Source organism: Chlorocebus sabaeus, chromosome 5 (genome assembly GCF_047675955.1).
Source record: "Chlorocebus sabaeus isolate Y175 chromosome 5, mChlSab1.0.hap1, whole genome shotgun sequence".
NCBI classification, from domain to species: domain Eukaryota; kingdom Metazoa; phylum Chordata; class Mammalia; order Primates; family Cercopithecidae; genus Chlorocebus; species Chlorocebus sabaeus.
In genome coordinates, this window is record NC_132908.1 from 68,273,896 (window position 1) to 68,297,943 (window position 24,048).

Sequence of the window (24,048 nt, forward strand, 5' to 3'; positions counted from 1 at the left end):
TGATGCCTCCCAGACCTGGAGAGGACTTTGCGGAGTGCGTCTAGTTCTGCACGCCTGCCCTGTGAACCTCAGGTTCCTCCCCCACCTTCTTTGAACTTCTGAAACTAGAACCATGGTCAGTAAAAGCCACGGCAACTTTTCTAAATCCATGAGCGTATCCCACGCTACCGTTGTTTTTCCGGAACATTGAACCTTCCTCTTCTCAGCCCTCCCCTGTATTCCCCTGAGCCACAGACAGTGCGGGGAGCTGATGCTGACTTTGTGTGAGCTGTCCAGAAGTGGTAGGGCTGTGGCTGTGACCTCGTGGGGGGGCTGGAGAGATGATGCGTCTGTTCTCCACTGTGGCCTATCGAAGCTGTGCTGGCAAAGAATGGATATTCCTGCTAGTCTTCAGGGGCAGAGCAGTGACAATTCGAAGTCGAAGAGTCCTGCTCCCGGCCTTCTTTCCCCATGTCCCTTGCTCAGGCTGTTGACCCGGCCGCGCCACCCCTGTGTGCTGGACCGTGCGGGGCAGTGTCCCCAGGCCCGCCCTCTGTCCGGTGTCTCTGTGTTGTGGGTGTTGTGGACAGAAGCTTCTTAGAGCGCTCCGTGCGGTGGGACCTCAGCCTCGGCCCTCCTAACCTCTTTCCTTTCTCTCTCTCTTTCCCCTCTCTCCCTCCTCCCCCCTTGCCTCCGCCCTTCAGGTCCGATCCTCCGTACTGGGTGCAATGAAAGCTCCACGCAGGCCTTACCATGGAAGGCTGTGACTCGCCCGTCGTCTCGGGGAAGGACAATGGGTGCGGTATCCCTCAGCACCAGCAATGGACTGAACTCAAGAGCACCCACCTCCCTGACAAACCCAGTAGCATGGAGCAGTCCACAGGCGAGAGCCACGGGCCCTTGGACAGCCTGAGGGCCCCCTTCAATGAGCGCCTTGCGGAGAGCACCGCGTCGGCCGGGCCCCCCGCCGAGCCCGCCAGCAAGGAGGTCACCTGCAACGAATGTTCGGCTTCCTTTGCCAGCCTCCAGACCTACATGGAGCACCACTGCCCCAGCACGCGCCCCCCGCCGCCCCTGAGAGAGGAGAGCGCCAGCGACACCGGTGAGGAGGGGGACGAGGAGAGTGACGTGGAGAACCTGGCCGGGGAGATCGTCTACCAGCCGGACGGCTCCGCGTACATTGTGGAGAGCCTGAGCCAGCTGACCCAGGGCGGGGGCGCCTGTGGGAGTGGCAGCGGCAGTGGGCCTCTCCCCTCGCTTTTCCTGAGCTCTCTCCCTGGCGCGGGGGGCAAGCAAGGGGACCCCTCGTGTGCTGCACCCGTGTACCCGCAGATCATCAACACTTTCCACATAGCCTCATCCTTCGGGAAATGGTTTGAGGGCCCAGACCAGGCTTTCCCGAATACCTCAGCCCTGGCGGGGCTCAGCCCCGTCCTGCACAGCTTCCGCGTGTTCGACGTGCGACACAAAAGCAACAAGGATTACCTGAACAGCGACGGCTCTGCCAAAAGCTCCTGCGTATCCAAAGATGTTCCTAACAATGTGGACCTGTCCAAATTCGATGGCTTTGTGCTCTACGGCAAGAGGAAGCCCATCCTGATGTGTTTCTTGTGCAAACTCTCCTTCGGGTACGTCCGTTCGTTTGTGACCCACGCGGTGCATGACCATCGAATGACCCTGAGCGAAGACGAGCGGAAAATTCTTAGCAATAAGAACATCTCCGCTATCATCCAAGGGATCGGCAAAGACAAGGAACCCCTTGTAAGTTTTCTGGAACCAAAAAACAAGAACTTTCAACACCCTTTAGTTTCCACAGCTAACCTCATAGGCCCCGGACACAGTTTTTATGGTAAATTTAGTGGCATTCGAATGGAAGGGGAGGAAGCTCTCCCAGCCGGCTCCGCCGCTGGCCCCGAGCAGCCCCAGGCTGGTCTCTTGACCCCCAGCACCCTGTTGAACCTTGGCGGGCTCACCAGCTCGGTCCTGAAGACCCCCATTACCTCAGTCCCCCTGGGGCCTCTGGCTTCCAGTCCTACCAAATCCTCAGAGGGCAAGGACTCCGGGGCGGCGGAAGGAGAGAAGCAGGAAGTGGGCGACGGGGATTGCTTCTCGGAGAAAGTAGAGCCAGCCGAAGAGGAGGCGGAGGAGGAAGAGGAGGAGGAAGAGGCGGAGGAGGAGGAGGAAGAAGAGGAGGAGGAAGAAGAGGAGGAGGAAGACGAGGGTTGCAAAGGACTCTTTCCAAGCGAGTTGGATGAGGAACTGGAGGACAGGCCTCACGAGGAGCCTGGGGCCGCAGCAGGTAGTAGCAGCAAAAAGGACCTTGCTCTCTCAAACCAAAGCATTTCTAACTCCCCCTTAATGCCTAACGTGCTCCAGACGCTGTCGAGGGGCACAGCTTCTACTAGTTCTAATTCTGCTTCTTCCTTTGTTGTCTTTGATGGTGCGAACAGGAGGAATCGTTTAAGCTTTAACAGTGAGGGCGTCAGGGCCAATGTGGCAGAGGGCGGCAGGAGGCTGGACTTCGCTGACGAAAGTGCCAATAAAGACAATGCCACAGCACCAGAACCAAATGAAAGCACAGAGGGCGACGATGGGGGCTTCGTTCCCCATCACCAGCACGCTGGCTCCCTCTGCGAGCTTGGGGTTGGGGAGTGCCCCTCGGGGAGTGGCGTGGAGTGCCCCAAATGCGACACGGTCCTGGGCTCCTCCCGCTCGCTGGGCGGTCACATGACCATGATGCATTCTCGTAACTCGTGTAAGACACTCAAGTGCCCCAAGTGCAACTGGCACTATAAGTACCAGCAGACCCTGGAGGCACACATGAAGGAGAAGCACCCGGAGCCGGGGGGCTCCTGCGTCTACTGCAAAAGCGGGCAGCCCCACCCCCGGCTGGCACGAGGCGAGAGCTACACGTGTGGTTACAAGCCTTTCCGCTGCGAGGTGTGTAACTACTCCACAACTACCAAAGGCAACCTCAGTATTCATATGCAGTCCGACAAGCATCTCAACAACATGCAGAACCTGCAGAACGGAGGGGGGGAGCAGGTCTTCAGCCACACTGCCGGGGCAGCGGCGGCAGCGGCGGCTGCGGCGGCGGCGGCAGCCAATATCAGTAGCTCCTGCGGGGCCCCCTCGCCCACCAAACCAAAAACCAAACCCACCTGGCGGTGCGAGGTGTGTGATTATGAGACCAACGTGGCCAGGAACCTCCGCATTCACATGACCAGTGAGAAGCACATGCATAACATGATGTTACTGCAGCAGAACATGACCCAGATCCAACACAACCGCCACCTGGGCCTCGGCAGCCTGCCCTCGCCCGCCGAGGCCGAGCTCTACCAATATTACCTGGCCCAGAACATGAACCTGCCCAACCTGAAGATGGACAGTGCTGCCTCCGACGCCCAGTTCATGATGAGCGGATTCCAGCTGGATCCCGCGGGGCCCATGGCCGCCATGACGCCTGCTCTAGGTGAGGATGACTACGTGTTTGTCTGTTTTCGTGATAGGAATTTAACCAGGGAGAATGGTGAATAGAGTGAGATAGTCCTGTGGATTCAGTTGACTCTGGTCTTCTTGAGTGGTTTTTGTGTAAACTGGATTGTCTTACAGTCAAGTATGTATTCTCAAGAATCCCTTGAACTCTGTGTGTGCATATGGAAAAGTTTATGCATTCGAGAGAGAGATGATTGTACTCTGGCTACATGGGGCCGAGATTAAAATGTGAGTGTTTCCTCTAGTTTTCTGTTCCCATTTTGTCTTTCTCTGTCTCTTTTTTCAATTTGAAAAATCACTATAATCACCCAAAACTTTGGGGTTTCATCAGATATTTACTGAAACTTACAGGAAACTATAGCTGAGGCAGCCATCTCAATAAGAGGACTAGGGACAGTTATCTCTACGATTTAAATAGAGACAATCATCTCAATAATAGGAATTTGGAACCACAGTGTATGTTATTCATATAGCCAAAGGCTGATTCTGTGCGGAGCTGGGAGCCACCCAGATAGACTCCACAAAGTTCTCTGTATGTTTATGAGGACCTCAATGAAAGAGATGTGATTTTTTTTTTCTTATTTTTGATGAGTACTTGGTGATTAGAATAGTTGGGAATTAATTGGGAATTGAATTGCCCCAGTGGCACTGTTGTGAGGGGTGTGAGAGATGAATAAGAAGTAAGTCGTAAACATTGTCCATCAAGGAAAGTTAACTGTTAATAGCAGTTAGATCCTGGTTAGCAGAGCCTTTGTTGCGGGAAAGAATGACCTCTGCTTTAGAGAAACTGATTTGGCTCTGTCCAGGCTCCCAGTCTTAACCAATGAGCTTACCATATCTAGAATAGGACGGATGTGGGTGCTGAAAACTTTGAGTTTTTACGTAGAACGAACCACAGCCACTTTGAGGATAGCTGCTGCCGCCAAAACAATCTACAGATGGGTTTGATGAGAACCCTTTGATAGCTGGGCCATTCATGCCTCCACCCTGTATGCCTCAGACAGGATCCTGCCTGCGCCACATCCCGTGACCCTGCTAATGGACTTCGTGGGACCAGTGACAACGGCCTGAATTAAGCAATATGCCATTATTGACATGGGAATAGGTTGTTCTTGGCAACAGAGTGTCAGTGAGGACTTTTTTTCCGGGATGGCTTAGATGACTGCAGAGCCAAGCCTCACCAGTTGGCAGGTGTTTATTTGTGTAGTGTTTTAGTGCTAATTGTTGCCGGTGAGTTAGATTTCAAAGCGTTCCATTAAAGTACTATGTATTCAACTTTTAATCCTTAGTTCTTTAATCTTTTCCATTTTGAAATATTTGCCCATTGATCCTTTATTACCAAATGATTTGAAGGTATTTGACCAACTGGCTAATCGTGGATGCACAAGCACCGGTCGCCTTATTTGTCCCCAGGGTGAACCATGCACACCAGTGGATGGGTGTGAGTACTCTGGTTTTTTTTTAAACCAGTAGGAATTGGAAGGAGTCATAGAATCTTGGGAGGCAGATCTTGGAGCAAATCAAACATAATGTAAGTGAAATGAAGACAAAACATGGGTAGGTTCATGTTGGGTCAAAGCGAGGTTTTTTTTTTCTGAGACAGAGTGTCTGTCACCCAGGCTGGAGTGCAGTGGCGTCATCTCGGCTCACTGCAACCTCCACCTCCTGGGTTCAAGAGATTCTCCTGCCATAGCCTCCCAGGTAGCTGGGATTACAGGCCCCCACCACCATGCCTGGCTAATTTTGTATTTTTAGTAGAGATGGGGCTTCACCATGTTGGCCAGGCTGGTCTCGAACTCTTGACCTCAGGTGATCTGCCCACCTTGACCTCCCAAAGTGCTGGGATTACAGACGTGAGTCACTGTGCCCGGCCTAAAGTGAGGCTTTTTAGTTATCTTGAGAACAGGTAACTAAGGCTCGCATAGAGAAGTAGAGAAATATTTCACTTTCACACCAAGTGTCTGTGAGTCTTTGGGGCATCATGTACTGTCCTGGGCATTGCGGCAGATTCAGAAGGAGCAGAAGAATGAAGCCCTGTGTTCTAGACACACATGGAAGGGCCGCACCTTATTTCTTGGAGAGACTAGAACTCTTCCTCCCAAAGGATTTATCCAACTCAGTCACAAAGGGCCCTTGAATTTCCAGTGTCACTACTTGTTGGCCAAGGGGAGTCCCTGGAAACCTGTGCTTTCCTTGGTCCACAAGAGCTGCTAAGAAGGTGTGAGAGCCACAAATCCTTTATGCCGGAAGCTCAAGTGGGTGTGGGGGCCATAGAAAGTGTCCAAAGGACTTGGAATTTGAGTTGTATGATCTCAGTAGGAGAAACCAACTTATGCAAATAAAAACAGCCATAACTTTCAGTTCTAGCTGTGGCTCTACTGATTTTTGTCTTTTTTTTTTTCCCCCATAGTCCATTTATAAGATGGCTGTAGGTGTTATTAAATGTGACTGAGTTCTGAAGGGGGAAAAAAGTTTTTGTGAAATGCACTCCTCCTTACAAGGTGATTGTTCTCGTACTTCCCTTGCCAGAGCCCTCTTTAGTATCATCAAACAGACACTGATTCTGGGGATGCTGCTTTTCAGAGGCCTTTGAGGAAAGGGTTGGGGCTCCTTTGCCTAGTACAGTTGGATCTGCTGCTTTTTGTAGACAGCACATTAGATTTGAGGCCTTGTGAACATCCTCCCAAACCTTCCTTTCGACTCTGAAGTTTAGCATAGCACCAAGAAAGGGGTTGCTTGTGAGGGTGGCTGTGTGTTTCCCAAGTAGCCAGCCAGCCCCTGGACACCTGCACAAGGTTTAACAGCTCCCTTCATCTTCCTTCGATTCCAGAGTGTGCCTTTTAATCCATGTGCCTTCCTGACGATGTGCTGATGGGCGGGCTCACGTGTCAAGGTGTCAGTTCCAGTGTTAGAGTTAGGTGTATACCCAGAGATGGGGACCCGCTCCAACACTACGGATCCAGTGTGGCTCAAGACTAAAGACCTGCCAAATTCTTTTTTTCATTTCTTTTTTTGAGATGGAGTTTCACTCTTGTCGCCCCAGCTGGAGTGCAATAGCGCGATCTTGGCTCACTGCAGCCCCTGCCTCCCGGGTTCAAGCAATTCTAATGCCTCAGCCTTCCGAGTAGCTGGGATTATAGGCATGCGCCACCACGCCCAGCTGATTTTTGTATTTTCAGTAGAGACGGGGTTTCACCACATTGGCTAGGCTGGTCTTGAACTCCTGACCTCAGGTGATCCGCCCACCTTGGCCTCCCAAAGTGCTGGGATTACAGGTGTGAGCCACTACGCTCAACTCCAGTTTCTTCTTTGTAGGGGCCCTGCTCCTAATTGTTTGTGAATTGGGTGAGATTACTCCACTTTGTGGCAGCTGAATTAGCGGATTTGCAGGATTCTAAGCCCTGGGGCTTGTTTCTCTGAGGCATAGTTCTTGAAGGGAGTTTTCACTTGCCTGTCATCCTCACTCGTTTCAGCACTCTGCTGCTTCTATCCTTTGCGTTTCATTTTAAGAGCCTAGAATGCTGGCTAGGCGTGGTGGCTTATGCCTATAATCCAGCACTGTGGGAGTCCAAGGATCACTTGAACCCGGGAATTTGAGACCAGTCTGGGCAACATCTCAACAACAAAAAAAAATTATTTTTAAGATCAGCCAGGTGTGGTGGGGTGCACCTGTAGTCCCAGCTACTTGGGAGGCTGAGGCGGGTGGATCAGTTGAGCCTTGGTGGTCCAGACTGCAGTGAACCATTCCAGCCTGAGCAACAAAGTGAGATCTTGTCTCTTAAAAAAAAAAAAAAAAACTTAAAGTGGAAACTGGGACTTAGTTCCTCTGCTTATTCCAAGGACTTCTCATTTTCACTCAGGCATCAGCAAGTGACAGCTGAATTTCTCTTTAGAGCAATATTGATGTGCCGAGGTTAAATCTAAAAAGTGGAGATGATTTGATACTTCAGGTGGTTGGCATCAGAAACAAATATATGTTTGCTCCTTGTCTTACCCTCCGGGCAGTTTCTGCTTTGACTGAACACCGAGTATGTTTCGTGGATGTTGCCTGGCCTTCGTCCCCGTTAAGGGATGGAGCTTTTAGGCTTTTTTTCTTTTTTTTTCTTTCTGTTTTTCTTTCTTGTCCTAAAAAGAATGTCATAGTTATGGTTCCTCTCACCAGGGGAGATGGGAAGACAGACAACAAGCTGAAAGCTTCCTAAGCCTTCTGGAATGCATGTGCAGAAGATTTCTGTGGCTCACTAGACTGTCCGTGAGCTTCAAACGCAGCTGCTGTTGTGCTTAGCAGAGCCTGTACTGATCTTGTCACTCGAGGTGACTTGTGTAGCGTCAATAAGAAAATCATAAAAAAAAGAAAAAATCTTTTCTCTGATGAGCCACTGACTTGGATTCTAATCATTTATAAAAAATAAAATAACCTTGGCCCAACCATACATAAAAGGTGAAATTTAAATATCAGTTGGGGAGGTGGGGCAGACCCAATAGCTCAAGTGCATATGTGTTTAGGAAAGAGAAACTAGACACCAGTGCCCAGCTTTCTGCTTGACCGTATACTTCTAGGAACTGGAGGGAAGGCTGCTTTCTTCAGGCCTTTCTCCTGGTAGAAATAAGCCCTTGCAGTATTAATTTACCGTAGCAAATGTGAGCTTGTCCCAGGTTTATGCAGGGCAGTGATGGACTGAAAAAGACCAGGGTGGGAGAGGGAGGAAGAGATCTTCTCTCGGCCCTTTTGTGGAGATGTGGAGCTGACCCTCCTGTCTCAGTGCCTGTCTCGGTCCACTTCCTGAACATGCGACAGTCCCATTCTTTTTTCACTCTTGTCTAGCACAGCAAACATTTGGGCGTCTGTGCCCTCTGTAGAGGGCTGGGCACTCTGTAGAGGTCCAGCGAGGATAAGACTGAACCCCTGTCCTAGGGAGGTGGCACCTTGATGGGGATCCCAGCTATGGTGCATTTCTGTATGTAGGTGACTGAATGGCAAAGGGAAGGTGATAGGTTCTAGGGTAACTCTGCATGTCACACAGGGCGGAGGCTCAGGAAAGAGAACAGGCGGCCCTACTGGGAAGACATGGGAGGGTTGGCAACATTGACTGACGGGAGGGACATTGACCAGAGGGGAGTGGTGAGGAGTAGAGGGATTACTCCCCAAGTCTTTTTATGTTTTGTTTTGTTTTGTTTTTGAGACAGGGTCTTGCTCTGTCACCAGGGCTGGAGCTGAGTAGCACGGTCTCAGCTTACTGCAGCCTCTGCCTCTGGGGTTCAAGTGATCCTCCCTTTTCAGTCCCTGAGTAGCTGGAACTACAGGCATGCTCCACCATGCCTGGCTAGTTTCTGTTTTATATTTTGTACACCATGTTGCCCAGACTGGTCTCAAACTCCTAGGATCAAGTGATCTGCCTGCCTTGGCCTCCTGAAGTGCTTGGATTAGGTGCGTGAGACACTGCGTCCAGCCCTACTCCCCAGATCTTTGCTTTAGAGAGGCACTCTCCAACCCAGGTGTCACTCACCACCACATAGCTTCCTAAATTTAAATAACATTAAAATTCAGTTCCTTAGTTGCACTACCCATATTTCAGGTATTTATTAGTCACATATAGCCAGTGACTGCTGCACCAGACGACGCAGCCATAGATTGTTCTCAAGGTGGCAGAAAGTCATGCTGGTCACTGCCACCTCAGATATATTCTGGGCCCAATTCTGGTCCCCATGAAGGCTTGGTATATTAAGATTGCAGCTGTAACACATTTCCAATTTTGGAAGGTCTGTGGTTTGAGATTCTTTTATATCCAGTGAGTGATACATATTTCTATCTTTTCTTGGATCTTAGAGAGGGGATGAATTGAAATATTAAAGAGGTGGCTGGCCACGGTAGCTCACGCCTGTCATTCCAGTACTTTGGGAGGCCGAGGCAGGTGGATCAACTGAGATCAGGAGTTCAAGACCAGACTGGCCAACATGGTGAAACCCCATCTCTACTAAAAAAGACAAAAATTAGCTGGTCTTGGTGGTGGATGCCTGTAATCCCAGCTACTTGGGAGGCCAAGGCAGGAGAATCGCTTGAACCCAGGAGGCGGAGGTTGCTGTGAGCCGAGATCATGCCACTGCACTCTAGCCTGGGCAACACAGAGCAAGACTCCATCTTGGAGGAAAAAAAAGAAAAAGAAATATTAAAGAGGCAATGGCTCCTAGCTTTTCTAGGTGTTCTTTTCCTAAAGAAAGAAAATACAAAACCTGCCAGAAATCTCAGAATGTCCACAGGAAAGATCGAAACACATCAGGTTGACTACGTTTGTTTGCTTGTTTTCCAGCCAGTAACCCTTTGCAACCCTTGAAATGTGATCTTTCCTTTTGGACCCTAGTTGAGGGTGGCGGAGGGCTGGGGGGTGCCTCAGCTGTGGCCATGACCACGAGCCTGGTCTTTGACTCTCTCCTTCTCTCCTTCCCTGCAGTGGGCGGTGAGATCCCCCTAGACATGCGGCTCGGGGGCGGGCAGCTGGTGTCAGAGGAGCTGATGAACCTGGGCGAGAGCTTCATCCAGACCAACGACCCATCGCTGAAGCTCTTCCAGTGTGCCGTCTGCAACAAGTTCACGACAGACAACCTGGACATGCTGGGCCTGCACATGAACGTGGAGCGCAGCCTGTCGGAGGACGAGTGGAAGGCGGTGATGGGGGACTCGTACCAGTGCAAGCTCTGCCGCTACAACACCCAGCTCAAGGCCAACTTCCAGCTGCACTGCAAGACAGACAAGCACGTGCAGAAGTACCAGCTGGTGGCCCACATCAAGGAGGGCGGCAAGGCCAACGAGTGGAGGCTCAAGTGTGTGGCCATCGGCAACCCCGTGCACCTTAAGTGCAATGCCTGTGACTACTACACCAACAGCCTGGAGAAGCTGCGGCTGCACACGGTCAACTCCAGGCACGAGGCCAGCCTGAAGTTGTACAAGGTAAGGCCCAGCTCCTTATGGCTCAGGCACCCTTTCTGAAAGGAGAGGGTTGCGCACTGGGGAGTTAGGGAGCACTGGGGAGGAGTCGGACAGTCTCTGGCATGGCCCGGGTGGCTGTTGGTTGGGAACCTGGAGTGGAGAGGAGAGTCGGCAGTGTCCACTTTGTCACCAGATGGAAATGTGACAGGTTCAGTGAGTAGCTTGAGTAGCTGAAGGTTCTCTTTTTGGATGCCCAATTTGGGGGCAGGTTTTGTTGACAGCGCCTCTAGGGTTGGTTCTTTTCTTTCTTACATGGGCTCTTTTGCATCCTCTGCTCCTGTGGTTTCCCTCTCTCCTTTAGGCTTTCTGTTCTCCTTTTCCATCTCTTTATTACTTTTTTTTTTTTTTTTTTTTTTTCTCCTTTCCTGGATGCTCCTGGGATGTTTTGTTCCTCCCTTCCTTCTTTCATCCATCCATCATCCCACCAACAAATATACACTGGGTACCTTCTCAATGCCAGGTACTGTTCTGGGCACGTGTCCACATCAGTGCATGAAACTGACCACATAAATAAATAAATAAATAAATAACCCTGCCCTCATAGAGCTTCCATTCTTTTAGCAAGAGATGGGTGAGAAATGATGAATAAATTATGTAGCAGGCTAGAAGGTGCTAAATGCTGTGGGGAAAACGGGGTCCATAAGGGGCCATTTTTGTCTCCCCCCCCCCCACTTCTGTGCTTCCTGGGTTCTGTGTCCTCTTTCTCTTCCTTATACTTTTTCTTCCTCTTCCTGGGCTTCTCCCATCCTCCCCCTTTCCCTTTGTCTCTTCTCCTCTTCCCTCTTTCCTGTCCATTTATTCTTTCTGTCCCCCCACCCCACTCTTTCCCCCCAGCCCTTCCCTCTACTCCATAGATGGTAACCGAGGAGGAGGTGCTCCGGATACTGTAAATAGTCCTTTCACTTGCACGGCAGAATTGCTCCAGACGTCTCTATTGATTTTCACTGGACTTAAAGCCTCACCTTTTTCTCTAATCATCCCATAATGGCTTTAGTATGAACAATCAGGTACAAATCGCCATTAATCTCCCTGGCCTCATCCCACACACCTTCCACTCGCTCACACTCTCTCTTCATTTTGCTCACTCCCATGATCAGCTTCTCCTACTTTTCACACCATTTCTCACGTCTTTGGGCTCACAAGTGTTTGGTTTCTGCTGGCCCTGAGCTAGTTGAGTCCCTGCTCTACTCAGCATGATTTTAAATGGAGATTCCACGTAAGGAAGACTTCTAGTCCTTTCCCCATGTCAGCCTCTGCCGGGATTGATAATTGTACTTAATTTTACAGTTGCTCCTTCTCAGGGTGTGGGGAGGCCTGTGTAACACAGTGCTCAAGAAAGCACTTTAGGGAAAGGAGGAGAAAGCAGGAATGAGGTAGAGGGGATAGAATGTTCTGGAATTGACTGTGGACTCAGCTATGGTGCAGTGAGGAAGGTCTGGACACCAGGCAGCCAATCCCCTTATCTCAAATGAGCAAGAACCTTGCTGGACTGGTTTAGTTTTGTGCCACCATTAAAAGAAAAAAGCTCTTTGCAGTCAGTTTAAATTGGAGGTCTGAACTGGCCACAGGATGGTGCCAACGTGGTCAAGAAAACCTGATGGAAAAACCAGTGGAAAAAAGAATTTCCAAAGGACCCAACTGAGTAAAATTTGTACAAAGGACTCGGCGTGGCCATTGAAGGTTGCATGCAACTTTGATGAAGGTCGTTTAGAGGTGGCACGAAGCTGGCCTCTTGCATCCAAGGAAAAAATTGCCCTTTAGATTCTAAAATGCACACGGTGGCGATTAACTCTCACGCTGCATCCTCCGTGTGGCTGGAGTCTTGAATAAGAGTCTATCAGGCACTTGACTTTGCTTCTAATGGGCCTGGAACTTGGAGGATTTGCTGAGAACATCCTGTTTTGGTCCCCAAACCATGTCCACAATCACACCCAGAGAGTCAGGGTGAGGTGTGGACGGAAGAGATGCGGTTTATTTGTGTGTCTCTGCACTGCTAGCCTGTCATCCTGGGACTTTTTTCTCATTTCTTTTTTTAAGGTAGAGGAAACTGTTGCTCAAAAAGATGGTGTGGGTAGAAGGGTCCTGAGTGTTGGGATGCAGGGTAGAACGTGGACCCAGCACCTGAAGGAGAGATCCCGAAATGGTGCATCTGGCCGGCACATCCCCGGGGTGACCAGCCCCTGAGGTTCAGAGCAGAATTGCCTCCGTCAGGAGCCAAAGGTCGTTAGTCTAGTCTCATTAGTCCTTGGGTAATGAATGGCCCTGTGCCTGCCCGGGCTCCGCCATGGGGCGGGGAGCTCTCCCGCTCACTCCTGAATGACACCGCTGGGATTATCATTCCAGTGCTCGCCCTGAGCCCTTTGGTCCCTCAGTACAACTAAGATCAAACTTCTCTTGCCACTAAGGGGGGCTCCCGCTCATAAGGTTTCCTCATTCCATGAATTTAGGGTGGGGATTGGAGATGGTTTGAGAGTCACTTTTTCTCTAGGCCCTGGTGTGGCCTGTAGTAAATGGAGATTGATTGCATGTTATTTTTCCTCTTGCTAATGTAATCCATTAGCCCGGCACATGCATAATCAGTTTAGAGCACAGTTAACTGGATGTAATCGAGTTCTTTACTGTCTGCTAGAGAAACCGCTCCAGATGCGGCTGACCCGGGGAGCTGACCGGGCTTCTCACACACAACCCACAACCCTCCTTACTCACCCCTTCCCCACCCCACCCTGTGCCGGTTCCCTGGCACATTATTCATGATCAGCCAGGGCGGCTCTCCAAAGCTGCTCTCCGCGGCACCTAGTGAAGTGGCGGTGATGTATGTGGCTTCCCGGTGGCCCTCCCAGTCCTCTCTTTCAGCGGAGGCTTTTATTCTCCTCCTGTTCCTTTTTCATGTTGGAGGAGACAGAGCTGCATTCTCAGGAGATTCAAGCAGTGGCATGGCTTTTGGTTTGTCGTCTGACCTCACCCTGGGCGGGAGTCACTGTCCTTGCTGTCATACATGCCAGTGCATAGGTTGCTATGTTAAGAGGGAACTTTCTGAAAGTGTGAGATAATTTTTAATCCAGAAATGTGAGAGGATTGTGCTAATCTACAAAACTTGATGGTTTTGTCTTCGTTGCCTGGAATGGTATAGTTTTCATTTTTGTGTGATACTAATTTATAAATCAGGATTAGGTTCAACCTGTTTTTCTTCTGCACCTCCTGGAAGTAGAGTGGAGTCAGGGAAGGCTGCAGGGCCCGAGGCATCTGAGGGAAACCCCCTTACCTTGTCTCTGGGCCCCAAGTTACTTCTGCAAAGTGCTCCTGATTGAAATCCTTGGGATCTTTTGGGCTGAATCAGTGGCCGGCTCTGGCCCAGCCCCTAGTGCTCACATGTCCATGTCCTGACACTTACCATATTGGGATCCCTGTGATTGGCTGACATAGCAAGAAGCCCAGAGACTCCAGTGAAGCTTGGAGACTGGGCTCTTTCTGTCCTTAGTGACCCATTTGAGCCAGAATGGAAAAGGCACTTGTCTCTCACTGGGGCTGAGCTCCAGCTTCCTTAATTCCTCATCCTTCTGCTTTCACATGTAAATGCATCACTCCTTTCTCAGAGGACTACCCTGGCCCCACTCTCAATGTTCTCCACCCATAGAGATAGATGTGGGTGCCCTCGCTCCTCAGAACTAGGAGAGCAGCTGTCACTGACACATGCTTGCCCTCTGCCCTTTCCCACGGCTAGTGTAGAGCCTGCATCTGAGCCATGTGGGTTCAGAGCTGGCACGAGCTCTTCCACGTTTATCTTGCATTCCCAGCCAAGTGACGTCCATGGTGAGCTCTCTGAAATGTGTGCTGCTTTCTGCCTGGAGGAGGAGGGGCCACAGAAAGGGCAGTTGGAAATCAGTGCACACTCCTGCCATCTGCCAGAATCTGTTTTTCACTTTGATGTTTTTCTTCACCTGAGAGTCGCTGGAATGGAAATCTGTCAACTTTGGCAGATAGATTAAGGCCCCACCAGAATCTGTTCCTCAAAACAGTTTCCAGCTGGGGTTCCTTTGACTGGGCCAAGACTGAAGGTTACCTATGCATCTTAAATACTGTACAAAGAGGGTTGTCTGCCACGGTGTTGGGTCTGGGCCACATGTGAGCTGCCGTGGGCCAACAGGGCACACAGGAGAGGAGAGGCCAGTGTCCAAGCCAACTGTGCTTGGCCTGAAGTAGGAGGTAGAATGTGGTATTGATTCGTGCACATGGCCAGATTCTCCACATAGAGGACGTCAGCTCATGCCGTTCTAGGAGGATTGTGCAGTATGGGAGGATGTAAGAAAACCTCCATCAGACTTTGCATTGCTTTAGAACCCATCTTCTCAGTTCTTTCCCTGATGCATGAGAAACTCATTGGGACTCACATTCCCAGCAGGGCCATAAAATCATCATATGGTAGACGGGCATATCAGACAATGTAGGCGAAGTCAGACAGCGATCTGGTTTGAAATCTGCATTCTTGGTGCTTCTCTGTGGGGGTGTTAGGAAGACAGCTGCACACTTTACGTCTGTAGGTGGTGCCTGGAGGCGTTTGCCTTACACTGAGAGCAAAAAGTGTACGTCCTTTGGGGAGCGTCCCCTTCCTCTCTCCCCGTGTGCTGCCTTCCCAGCTTGGCTGTGTGTTGGAAGCTCTGGGGAAAGTGTCATATGGTTCACATTGGGATTCTGGAGCCAGTTTCCTCAAATCTTGTTTTCTCATTATTAGACTATTTTGTTTTGTTTTGTTAAGTATATACTTCCGCCACCTTTCCTCCCTGCCTTGGTGCCTTCAACCAAAAAATGAAAGGAAAGAAATGTTTTTCTGCAGGTGATTTAGAAGGTGTGAAAGGCCAGATGTTTTGGTGAATTTTAGCAGATTTCGCCCTCATGCTCTCCTTCTCCTGGAGCAACTGGAGGCCTGAGGTTCATCTCCATGGCTTGGTGGTCAGTGCTGGTGGGACATGGGTCTCTCTGTAGCTGGGCTGGGAGGCTGCACATGGACCTGATGGGTCCTCGCTGAGAGCCTGGGCTGACTCTGACAGCTCTTGTGGCCACCAGTTAACTTCAGGGGGACTCCAGGAAGATGGAAAGACCAAATATTTTGGGGGGCAGAGCTTGTGCTAGAACTAAGTTCATCCATCACTGCTGTGGGAACATACGGCTCATGGTTCACCAGTGGTGTGCGGCATGAAAGCTGGGTACCTTGCTGGGAGGTCCCTTGTTCTTTCCTCCTTCCAGAAGCTTCCCACCTGTCTTGATCCACATTCCTCCAATAGGTTGTATTTCACACTCTCAGCTGATGGCTTTAGGCACAAGCTTTGTGTGGGCCACTCTGGTTATAGCATTTTACACACCCTCATGTCAAGAAGGTCAGGTCAGTGTTCTCTTTTGACTCCACGCTTTAGACACCATGTAATGGAACTGAAATCTTATTAGATGTGCCTGTTGAAAAAAAAAGAAAAAGTTTAGTACTTAAAAACCACCTGTTGAAAAACCAGTTTTGCAACCATTAACCATAGCACTTTTATTCTCTTTTTTTCTAAATGCTTTTAGATTTTTTTCTCTGTCTCTCTTTTCTGAGTCGTTTTTGTGGATAGTAAAGAACTGACTGACCCTTTTAGAATGGTATTGTATTCTTAATTATTTCTTACAAGGTTAGCATTCCATGTTTACCTTAAGTGTAAAAAAGTAATAAAACGTGGATTCCCTATTTTTTAGTTAAAGTAATATGAGTAGTGTATGTTCACTATTAAAAAAATTGGAAAAATCCAGGAATTAAAAAGAAAGTAAATATCTGGTTAATCCTACCATGTGATGGATTTTTATTTTTATTTTTATTTTGCATTTAACATAGGAATTTTACAAAATTGAAATTGAAATGACATTGTGTAATACCTGAGACCTTTTTTACATCTTTAAATATTTTCCAGTGATTTTTAAAGTGGATGTCTTTTGTGTACTTTTTGACTTTACTGTCCAGAGGCAAATCCACTGTTACATGTAGTTGATATTTTGTGCTCTTTTCTGTGCTTCTATAGATGAAAACGTGTGTGTGTATGTATCTGTACACACACACATACTGTTCATTTTAAAAAATCTTTATAGACACATGCTATGCTTTCTATTTTGTTTTGTTTTGTTTTTTGAGACAGAGTCTCACTCTGGCGCTCGCACAGGAGTGCAGTGGCCTGATCTTGGCTGGCTGCAACATCTGCTTCCCAGGCTCAAGCGATTCTCCCACCTCAGCCTCCCAAGTAGCTGGGACCACAGGTGCACACCACCACACCCAGCTGATTTTTTGTATTCTTCATAGAGACGGGATTTCGACATTTTGCCTAGGCTGGACTTTTTTTTTTTTTTTTTTTTTTTTTGAGACGGAGTCTCACTCTGTCGCCTAGGCCGGAGTGCAATGGCCAGATCTCAGCTCACTGCAAGCTCCGCCTCCCGGGTTCAAGAGATTCTCCTGCCTCAGCCTCCTGAGTAGCCGGGACTACAGGCGCACGCCACCGCGCCTGGCTAGTTTTTTTTGTATTTTTTAGTAGAGACGGGGTTTCACCATGTTAGCCAGGATGGTCTCGATCTCCTGACCTCGTGATCCGCCCGTCTCGGCCTCCCAAAGTGCAGGGATTACAGGCTTGAGCTACTGCGCCCGGCCTAGGCTGGTCTTGAACCCCTGGGCTCAAGCACGATCCTCCCACCTTGGCCTCCCAAAGTGTCAGTTTGTTTTATTCAGGAAACTCTTTTAGGTCAGTACATATAGATACTTTTTATGCAAATCATTTTAGGTCGGTAGGTGTAGATACAGTCGCTCTTTTTAATGGCTACATAGTATTTCCTTTATTATCCAGTTCCTTTTTGATGTACCTTGAGCTTATGTGCAGGGATTGGATACTGCAGATAATGAGCTAGGAACATGATTCTCTACACACACTATGAAGGGCGACTGTTGGGCCCCAGGACCTAATGCCAGTAGATGCAGCACTTCCCAGAGGCCTTTTAGGAAGCAGGTGGCCGTGTCATGCTCCCCTGTTAGGTGATGGCCAGACTCCCATGCAGTGACGGACACGGTGTTGTTGTTTTTCCATTTTCATTGTCAGATTGACAACATTGTTCTAATGTAAGTCCCTTTGCATTGTTCTAATGTGGGTAGATAGGGGGAACATTTTTTTGTCATGCAGTTCTTCGTTTTTGTATTTTGTTTTTTTTTTTTTTTTGAGACTGGATCTCACTCTTGTCACTCAGGCTATAGTGCAGTAGTGTGATCTCAGCTCAGTGCAACCTCCGTCTCCTGGGTTCAAGTGATTCTCGTGCCTCAGCCTCCCGTGTAGTTGGGATTACAGGTGCCCGCTACCACACCTGCTAATTTTTGTATTTTTAGTAGAGATGGGGTTTTGCCATGTTGGCCAGGCTGGTCTCAAACTCCTGACCTTGGGTGATCCACCCGCCTCGGCCTCCCAGAGTGCTGAGATTACAGGTGTGAGCCACCACGCCTGGCCCTATTTGTGACTTTTGAGGAACATATTTTGTGTATAGCTGTAAGACTCTGCTTTTGTATACAGTGTGATTTAGGACTCTTTATTTTCCTTCAAATTCAATGGCTAGCTGTATGACGATTGCTTAAATAACCAGCCTTTCCTAGCTGGTGTGCAAAGCTGTTTCTCATTCTCCATTCTTTTACGTCTTGCAGAGCCTCTTGTGAATGATCCACAGATTTAGGTAAATCAGAACCTATTTACAGAATTCTGTCATTGGAGACACTGGGGAACAAGAAGAAGGGATGGAAAGGCCTGGCTCTCTTTCCTGGCATTTGGAATCTGTGGACCAAACGCCTTCCTCTCGCCTTTTCCTATTTCTCTCTGGTGTATTCCCCAAAAGAAAGTTTCTTAGATTAGTTTGCCTTCATTAAACTCTCCAGGATGAGGGAGTTTCCAAAAGAATCAGAGTCTTCAAAGAGGAGAGCTGGGTTTTTAAGGCACCTTAATGGAGACTGTGGATCTCACCATTTATCTTTAGAAAGGGGTCAGGAATAAATTCCGAAAGCCATGGAAGTTCCCTTTCCTGAAGTTCTTGTGTAAATAACATACAGATTTCATGACTGTGTCTACATATTTCCAATGTGAACTGTTTTCAGGTACTGGTTACAAGTCTCTTTTTGGATTCCAAAGGTATACCATGGCCTCTGACAGGCTGAGCAGCAAGGAGGTCTAATTTCAGAAAATCTAATAGCTACCACTTTGTGAAAATATTTACGAATCCCCTCGATTCTCTGTTTAGAAAGTTCTGGACCTTCTTATGAGACAGAAATCTCAAACTTGCAGTCCTTCACCCACCCGCCACCCATCCAGAGGAATAAGTCACACCGTGGAATTCTTTGCATGAATGACATCTGCCGTCTTGGGGGGGTCCTGTAACCCTTAGGAGAATTTTGTGCAAATATTCCATTGCTTCTGCATTCCAGAATAACGCGTTATGTCACGGTTGTTTTAGGTAAACATACTCTGGCAGGAAGGCCAGTATGGCAGGTGCCACATAATGGGGCAAAGGTGTGAACTCAATGTTGAATTCTTTCAGCTTGCTGAGGACTTGGACTAAAAGGGCAAATTTGAATATATCTAGTCCCAACAGGTGTTTCTGGTTTTTTTTTTTTTGTTTTGAAAGGGAAATCATAAGGGAACAATTAGGCATTGTCAGGAACATTGTCAGGAAAAGGCAAGAGTGTTTAAATAATTATATGATCCACCTGAACCATGTTCTTTATTCTGTTTTACACATAAGTTGAAACTATAAATACTAGTAAGTGTAGGGTGGGAAAGGCTGTTCCTATGCAAACCATTTTGGTAGTACTGAGTTAGTGTATATTTAATACTTAACAAAAATGGATTTTTAGCACGTAAAGCAGCCGGGATGTAGGATGAAAGTGAAAATTTTCTAATGGCAGAAAATCTGTCACTCATAGAAATACTGGAGATTGTAGAAACTAGCAACATTAGGGTGGTGACTTGGGATAGTGTTGGCAAATACAGCAAAGAAAAATGTGGAATTCTCAGTGATGTGAGTTTCATTTTTTTTCTTTGTATAAAAAGAAATTTAAATCACATTAAAAAAAATAGAGACAGGGTCTCACTCTGTTGCCCAGGCTGGTCTCGAACTCCTGGGCTCAAGTGGTCCTCCTACATTGGCCTCCAAACATAAATTTCAGATAAGCAACAATGGTGTTTTGTGTAAGTATGTCTCATAAATTGTGCTTACACTTACCTGAAATTCACATTTAACTGGGCACCTGTATTTTGTCTGGCAGCTGTGCCTCTGGATAGCCTAGAAATTCATTCATAGTGACCTCCCCGCAGACTCTATAGAAGTGTAAAGAGAGCTCTGTGACTTCCTTGTTTGTGAAACCCCTTTTCTGCCAGTGGTTCCCAACAGAAGAAAGTTACAAATACCTCTAATGATGATACCCAATTTTTGTTATTTATAGAAAAGTGTCCTATCCGATATTCACATTTTCTGTGTTAAGTAAAATGCTTTTCTATAAAGAAATCTGAAATTTTCTCCAGAGCTGTTTGTTCCAACTTACTTTTCAGTCATTTTTTTTCGTGAGTCCCTTTTATTGAAATGCTTTTGCATCACGCAGTGGGTGTCAGGAGGCCTGGTTCAGTCAACAGCAACTTGGCCAGTGTTGAAGCTGCCTCTGGTTCGCTCCAGGCCTTCTCGGTCTCCTCCTGTGCTGGTTGCTTATATGTAGACCATGAAAATTCACAGCACGTGAGCATTGCTTACAGTGCATGGGAGACCCTGTGTGCCTATGGTATGCAGGTCACTAATAAGGAATGCAAAGAGTAGGTTTAAATTGGGACTAATCATCAAGAATGATTAGGGGACGTTCTCTAGGGTCCCCCTCTTCGTCCTGTAAAAGGCCAACTAGTTAGAAGGTTAGAAATGTTTATCTACTGATAGTGTTTGGTTTGTAACCTGTTAATGAGTGGAGCGTGTTCCCAGACTCAGGACGAGAGCCTCCAAAGCACAGCCAGTCTCTTAGGTCAACAGTGGTACCCACACTGACTTGGCGGGGCCGGCCTGTGCACTGGGGTTGCTGAAGGGGTTTGCACCCACCTGCTGTCCCTTTTGAGTCTCTCCTCCTGTCTTCTGTCGCTGGCAATAGGCTCTTCCTGGAGGATGACTGTACCTTTCTAACCCCTTCTGAGCTGTCTTCTGTGGACTTTCTTGGTGGCACGTGTTATGCTTGGGCATCCCCGTCTTCCTGCTGCCCCTCAGAGTGAGACAGAAGGCTGGGTTCTGGGTAGAAGGCATCCTTGCATCAGCTACCCTGACTTCTCCTCCCGTGGGTTCAGACCGCAGCCCTCAGGACCCAAGAGGCCAGACCACAGTATTTCCCAGATTTCCCTGTGCAGCTTCTGGGAGACTGAAATCACTGGGAAGGGGTCTTCCTTCCCTGGGTCAACATTTGTTGAGTGCTGATTTTGTGCTGGGCATTGAAGTAGGATTTTGTACAGACTCAGGCTCATGCATGTGTAACGTGTTACTAAAAAACTTGTTTGGGGCCGTGGTTCACACCTGTAATCTCAACGCTTAGGGAGGCTGAGGCAGGAGGACCACTTGAGCCTGGGAGTTCAAGACCAGCCTGGGCAACATAAGCAGACCCTGTCTCTATAAAAAAATTTAAAAAATTAGCCAGGTGTGGTGGCACTCACCTGTGGTCCTAGCTGCATGGGGGGCTGAGGTGGGAGGATCACTTGTGCCTGAGAGTTCAAGACCAGCCTGGGCAACATAGCCAGACCTCATCTCTACAAAAGATAAAAAAATTATCAGGGTTTGGTGGTGCTTGCAGTCCCAGCTACATGAGAGGGCTGTGGTGGGAGGACTGCTTGAACTGAGGAGGTCAAGGCTACACTGAGCCATGATCACAGCACTGCACACAACCTCCGCCTCTGGGTTCAAGTGATTCTCCTGCCTCAGCCTCCCAAGTAGCTGGGATTACAGGCACCCGCCACCACACCCAGCTAATTTTTGTATTTTTAGTAGAGACAGGGTTTCACCATGTTGGCCAGGCTGGTCTCGAACTCCTGGCTTCAAGTGATCTGCCCACCTGAGCCTCCCAAAGTGCTGGGATTACAGGCCTGAGCTGCTGTGCCCAGCCTGTATCTATGGGCCTTTGGGACAATGAGAATGATAATGTCGGGGTTCAGTGTTTGCTCCCAGACTCCTTTTGCCCTTGGGAGGGAGTCTGTGTCACTGCGGTGGTCCTGCAGATGCCTGTTGGCTCTCCTGAAGATCTGGGAGGAGCTCCGATTGTGTTTGTGGCAGGGAGTGTCTTAGCAGTGTGGCCCCATCCAGCTTCAGAGCATGTCTTGCTGGTTTCGAACAGGGCTCGTTTGAATTGAATGTTTCGTGTTCCAGATTCTTTACGAACTACTCACTGTCGCAGGCCCAGGAAGGTTCTCTGAGCAGCCTCAGATGTTTCTCCTGTTGAGGGTACTGTGTGCCTCGGGGTGGGGGTGGTGGAGATCAAAGGTAACCCCACAGGCTCGTCCCCAACTGAGGAGTCGCCTGCTCCAAGATGGTTTTCACTGTGGTCCTCCCGTAGCTCCTGTGCCTTTGTCTTCTATATTTCCCCTCTACCACCATGTCTCTTGTTTTCTAAAATAATTATAGATAGAGAAGCGTGGGGAATATTCCTCGGCTCCTCTAGTGAGCCAGGCCAAGTGGCGCAGGTCCCAGGGCTACGATTTCCTCACTGTCCTAGACATGAGTCAGCAAGTGTGACTCCGAAGCCAGCTGTGGTCGAGGAAGCACTGTGGGAGTGATTTGGCTGGAGACATCTGTTTGTGCGTGGTTGTTCACTTTCTGGTTCTCAGATTAGGCTCTGACCATTTTCATTATTAATTTTTTTTTGCCCAGACTGGGTTCACATTAGTGATGGCTGCAGCTGTCAGCGTAGGAAGACTAAACATCTCCTTCAGGGACAAGAGCTCTGACCTTTGTCCCGTCTCTTTGTGTCCAACTTAGAATCCATATTCGGCTCTCCACCTCCACGGTCTTGCTGCCCTAGTTGATGTCTCTGAGCATTTAGTGCTTTAAATTTATCTAAACTCATGCTTTGCGGGTGTGCAGATTTGCTCTGAGGTGGTGAGTTCTCAAGTGACACCTCTGTGGATGGCTGTTCTTCCCTGATGTTCTAGCTGGGTTCCTGAAGGACCCAGCAAATTCTCCAGAAACTCCCTCTCCCTTCCCGCTGTCTCCCGCAGACACATTTGGACGCCTGTCTTCTTTTCCTGGCTTGCGCTTTCTTCCTGTTGGAGTGTGGCGTTTGGAATCAAGTCACCTGGGGAGATTTCAGACAACAGCCACAAAGCCCAGCTCCACTGAGGGGAGACTAATTACACAGCTAATTAATCCAGCAGATGTCATTTTAAGTGCTGATTTCCATGTGATTTGGTTACACACGCCCTGCATTGCCAAGATGGGCACGGGGGCCTGTTGGAAAGTATCTTTTATTTTTTAATCAGACTTTAAGGAAGAGCGTATTTCCTGTCCGTCTTTTATGCTCTAGTGGCACATCCCTGGTTTTCCAGAACCGTCTCTCCAACTGCTTTACCCACAGACGGCATCTCTGCCCCACACGGGGGTCACACTGTTTGGCACCACGCTGGTCTGCACGTCATGTGCTGGGTACTTTCACCAACTGGTTCGTAAACCTCTTGAGGACATGGATTGCCTTCAGTTCTGTGAGTTTCTCAAGAACGCAGCACAAGTAGGCATCAGCAGGTGGTTATCTGTTTCTTTCCGATTGCTTTCTTGTCTACTGAAAGCAAATTTCTTTGCAAGGAAAGTAGCTGAGGAGTGTCTGAAAGGTGTTGTTTTGCAAGCAGAGAGTTAAGAAGTATAGGACACCAGTGATTGTTGGAAAACTGAGTCAGTCGTGCATAGCACCAAAAAAAAAAAAAAAAAAAAAAAAAAAAAAAAAAAAAAAAAAAAAACTCTTGAAGGCAGAGGAGGAAAGAGTCAGGAAGTGAGGGGAGATGGTGTTTTCCTTCCTTCTCTCTGCAGTGGTAGAAGTGGAACAGAGAGGATGGAAAGGTACTGCCTTCTGCAGGTGGCCTGGACGCGGCTGCAGGATGTAGCGTGGCTGTGGCCCTGAAGCTGGCAGCCTGTGCTCATGGAAGTTACCTGGTCCTCTGTGGGGGCTGGCACCTGCCCAAGGCCACATTGCCCAGCATCCCCTCGCCCTGAATCATGCCCACTCTGGGAGTGGACTCACCATGTGCCCTCCCAATCACTGGATCCAGAAGTGACACATTTCACCGCTGGTGGGACAGATCGCTGGTGGTTTCTGTGTTGCTGACTCTGTCGGCTGTGTCCTGATCCCCCCCGACCTTTCAGCCGCCGTTGCCCTTTGTCCATCTCTGTTGGCTTCTCTTCTGTGACTTCACGGTGAGTGTTGTTATGCCCCCAGGCTTGTCCCAGAGCCCCTTCTTTTTCTGTCTGTAACTCTCCCTAAGTGTCTCATTCAGTCCAGTGGTTTTAAACTTCATCTACTTTCCGGTGGCATCTGAATCTGTCTCTAGCCC

At 48.7% G+C, this 24,048-nt stretch overlaps 1 protein-coding gene across 6 annotated transcripts in view; it reads left to right on the forward strand.

The window, feature by feature from the left end:
* Positions 1-24,048, forward strand: part of ZFHX3 (zinc finger homeobox 3) — a 276,330-nt gene that overhangs the window by 99,166 nt on the left and 153,116 nt on the right. For 3 of the 6 annotated variants that reach the window (XM_038007954.2, XM_007993788.3, XM_007993789.3), the window contains exons 2-3: positions 684-3,451; positions 9,924-10,420. In XM_038007954.2, the coding sequence (XP_037863882.2) occupies positions 733-3,451; positions 9,924-10,420 (3,216 nt within the window). In that variant the 5' untranslated portion in view covers positions 684-732. The remainder of the gene's footprint in view (positions 1-683; positions 3,452-9,923; positions 10,421-24,048) is intronic. The other 3 variants (XM_073015531.1, XM_038007955.2, XM_007993790.3) reach the window with 1 other exon arrangement.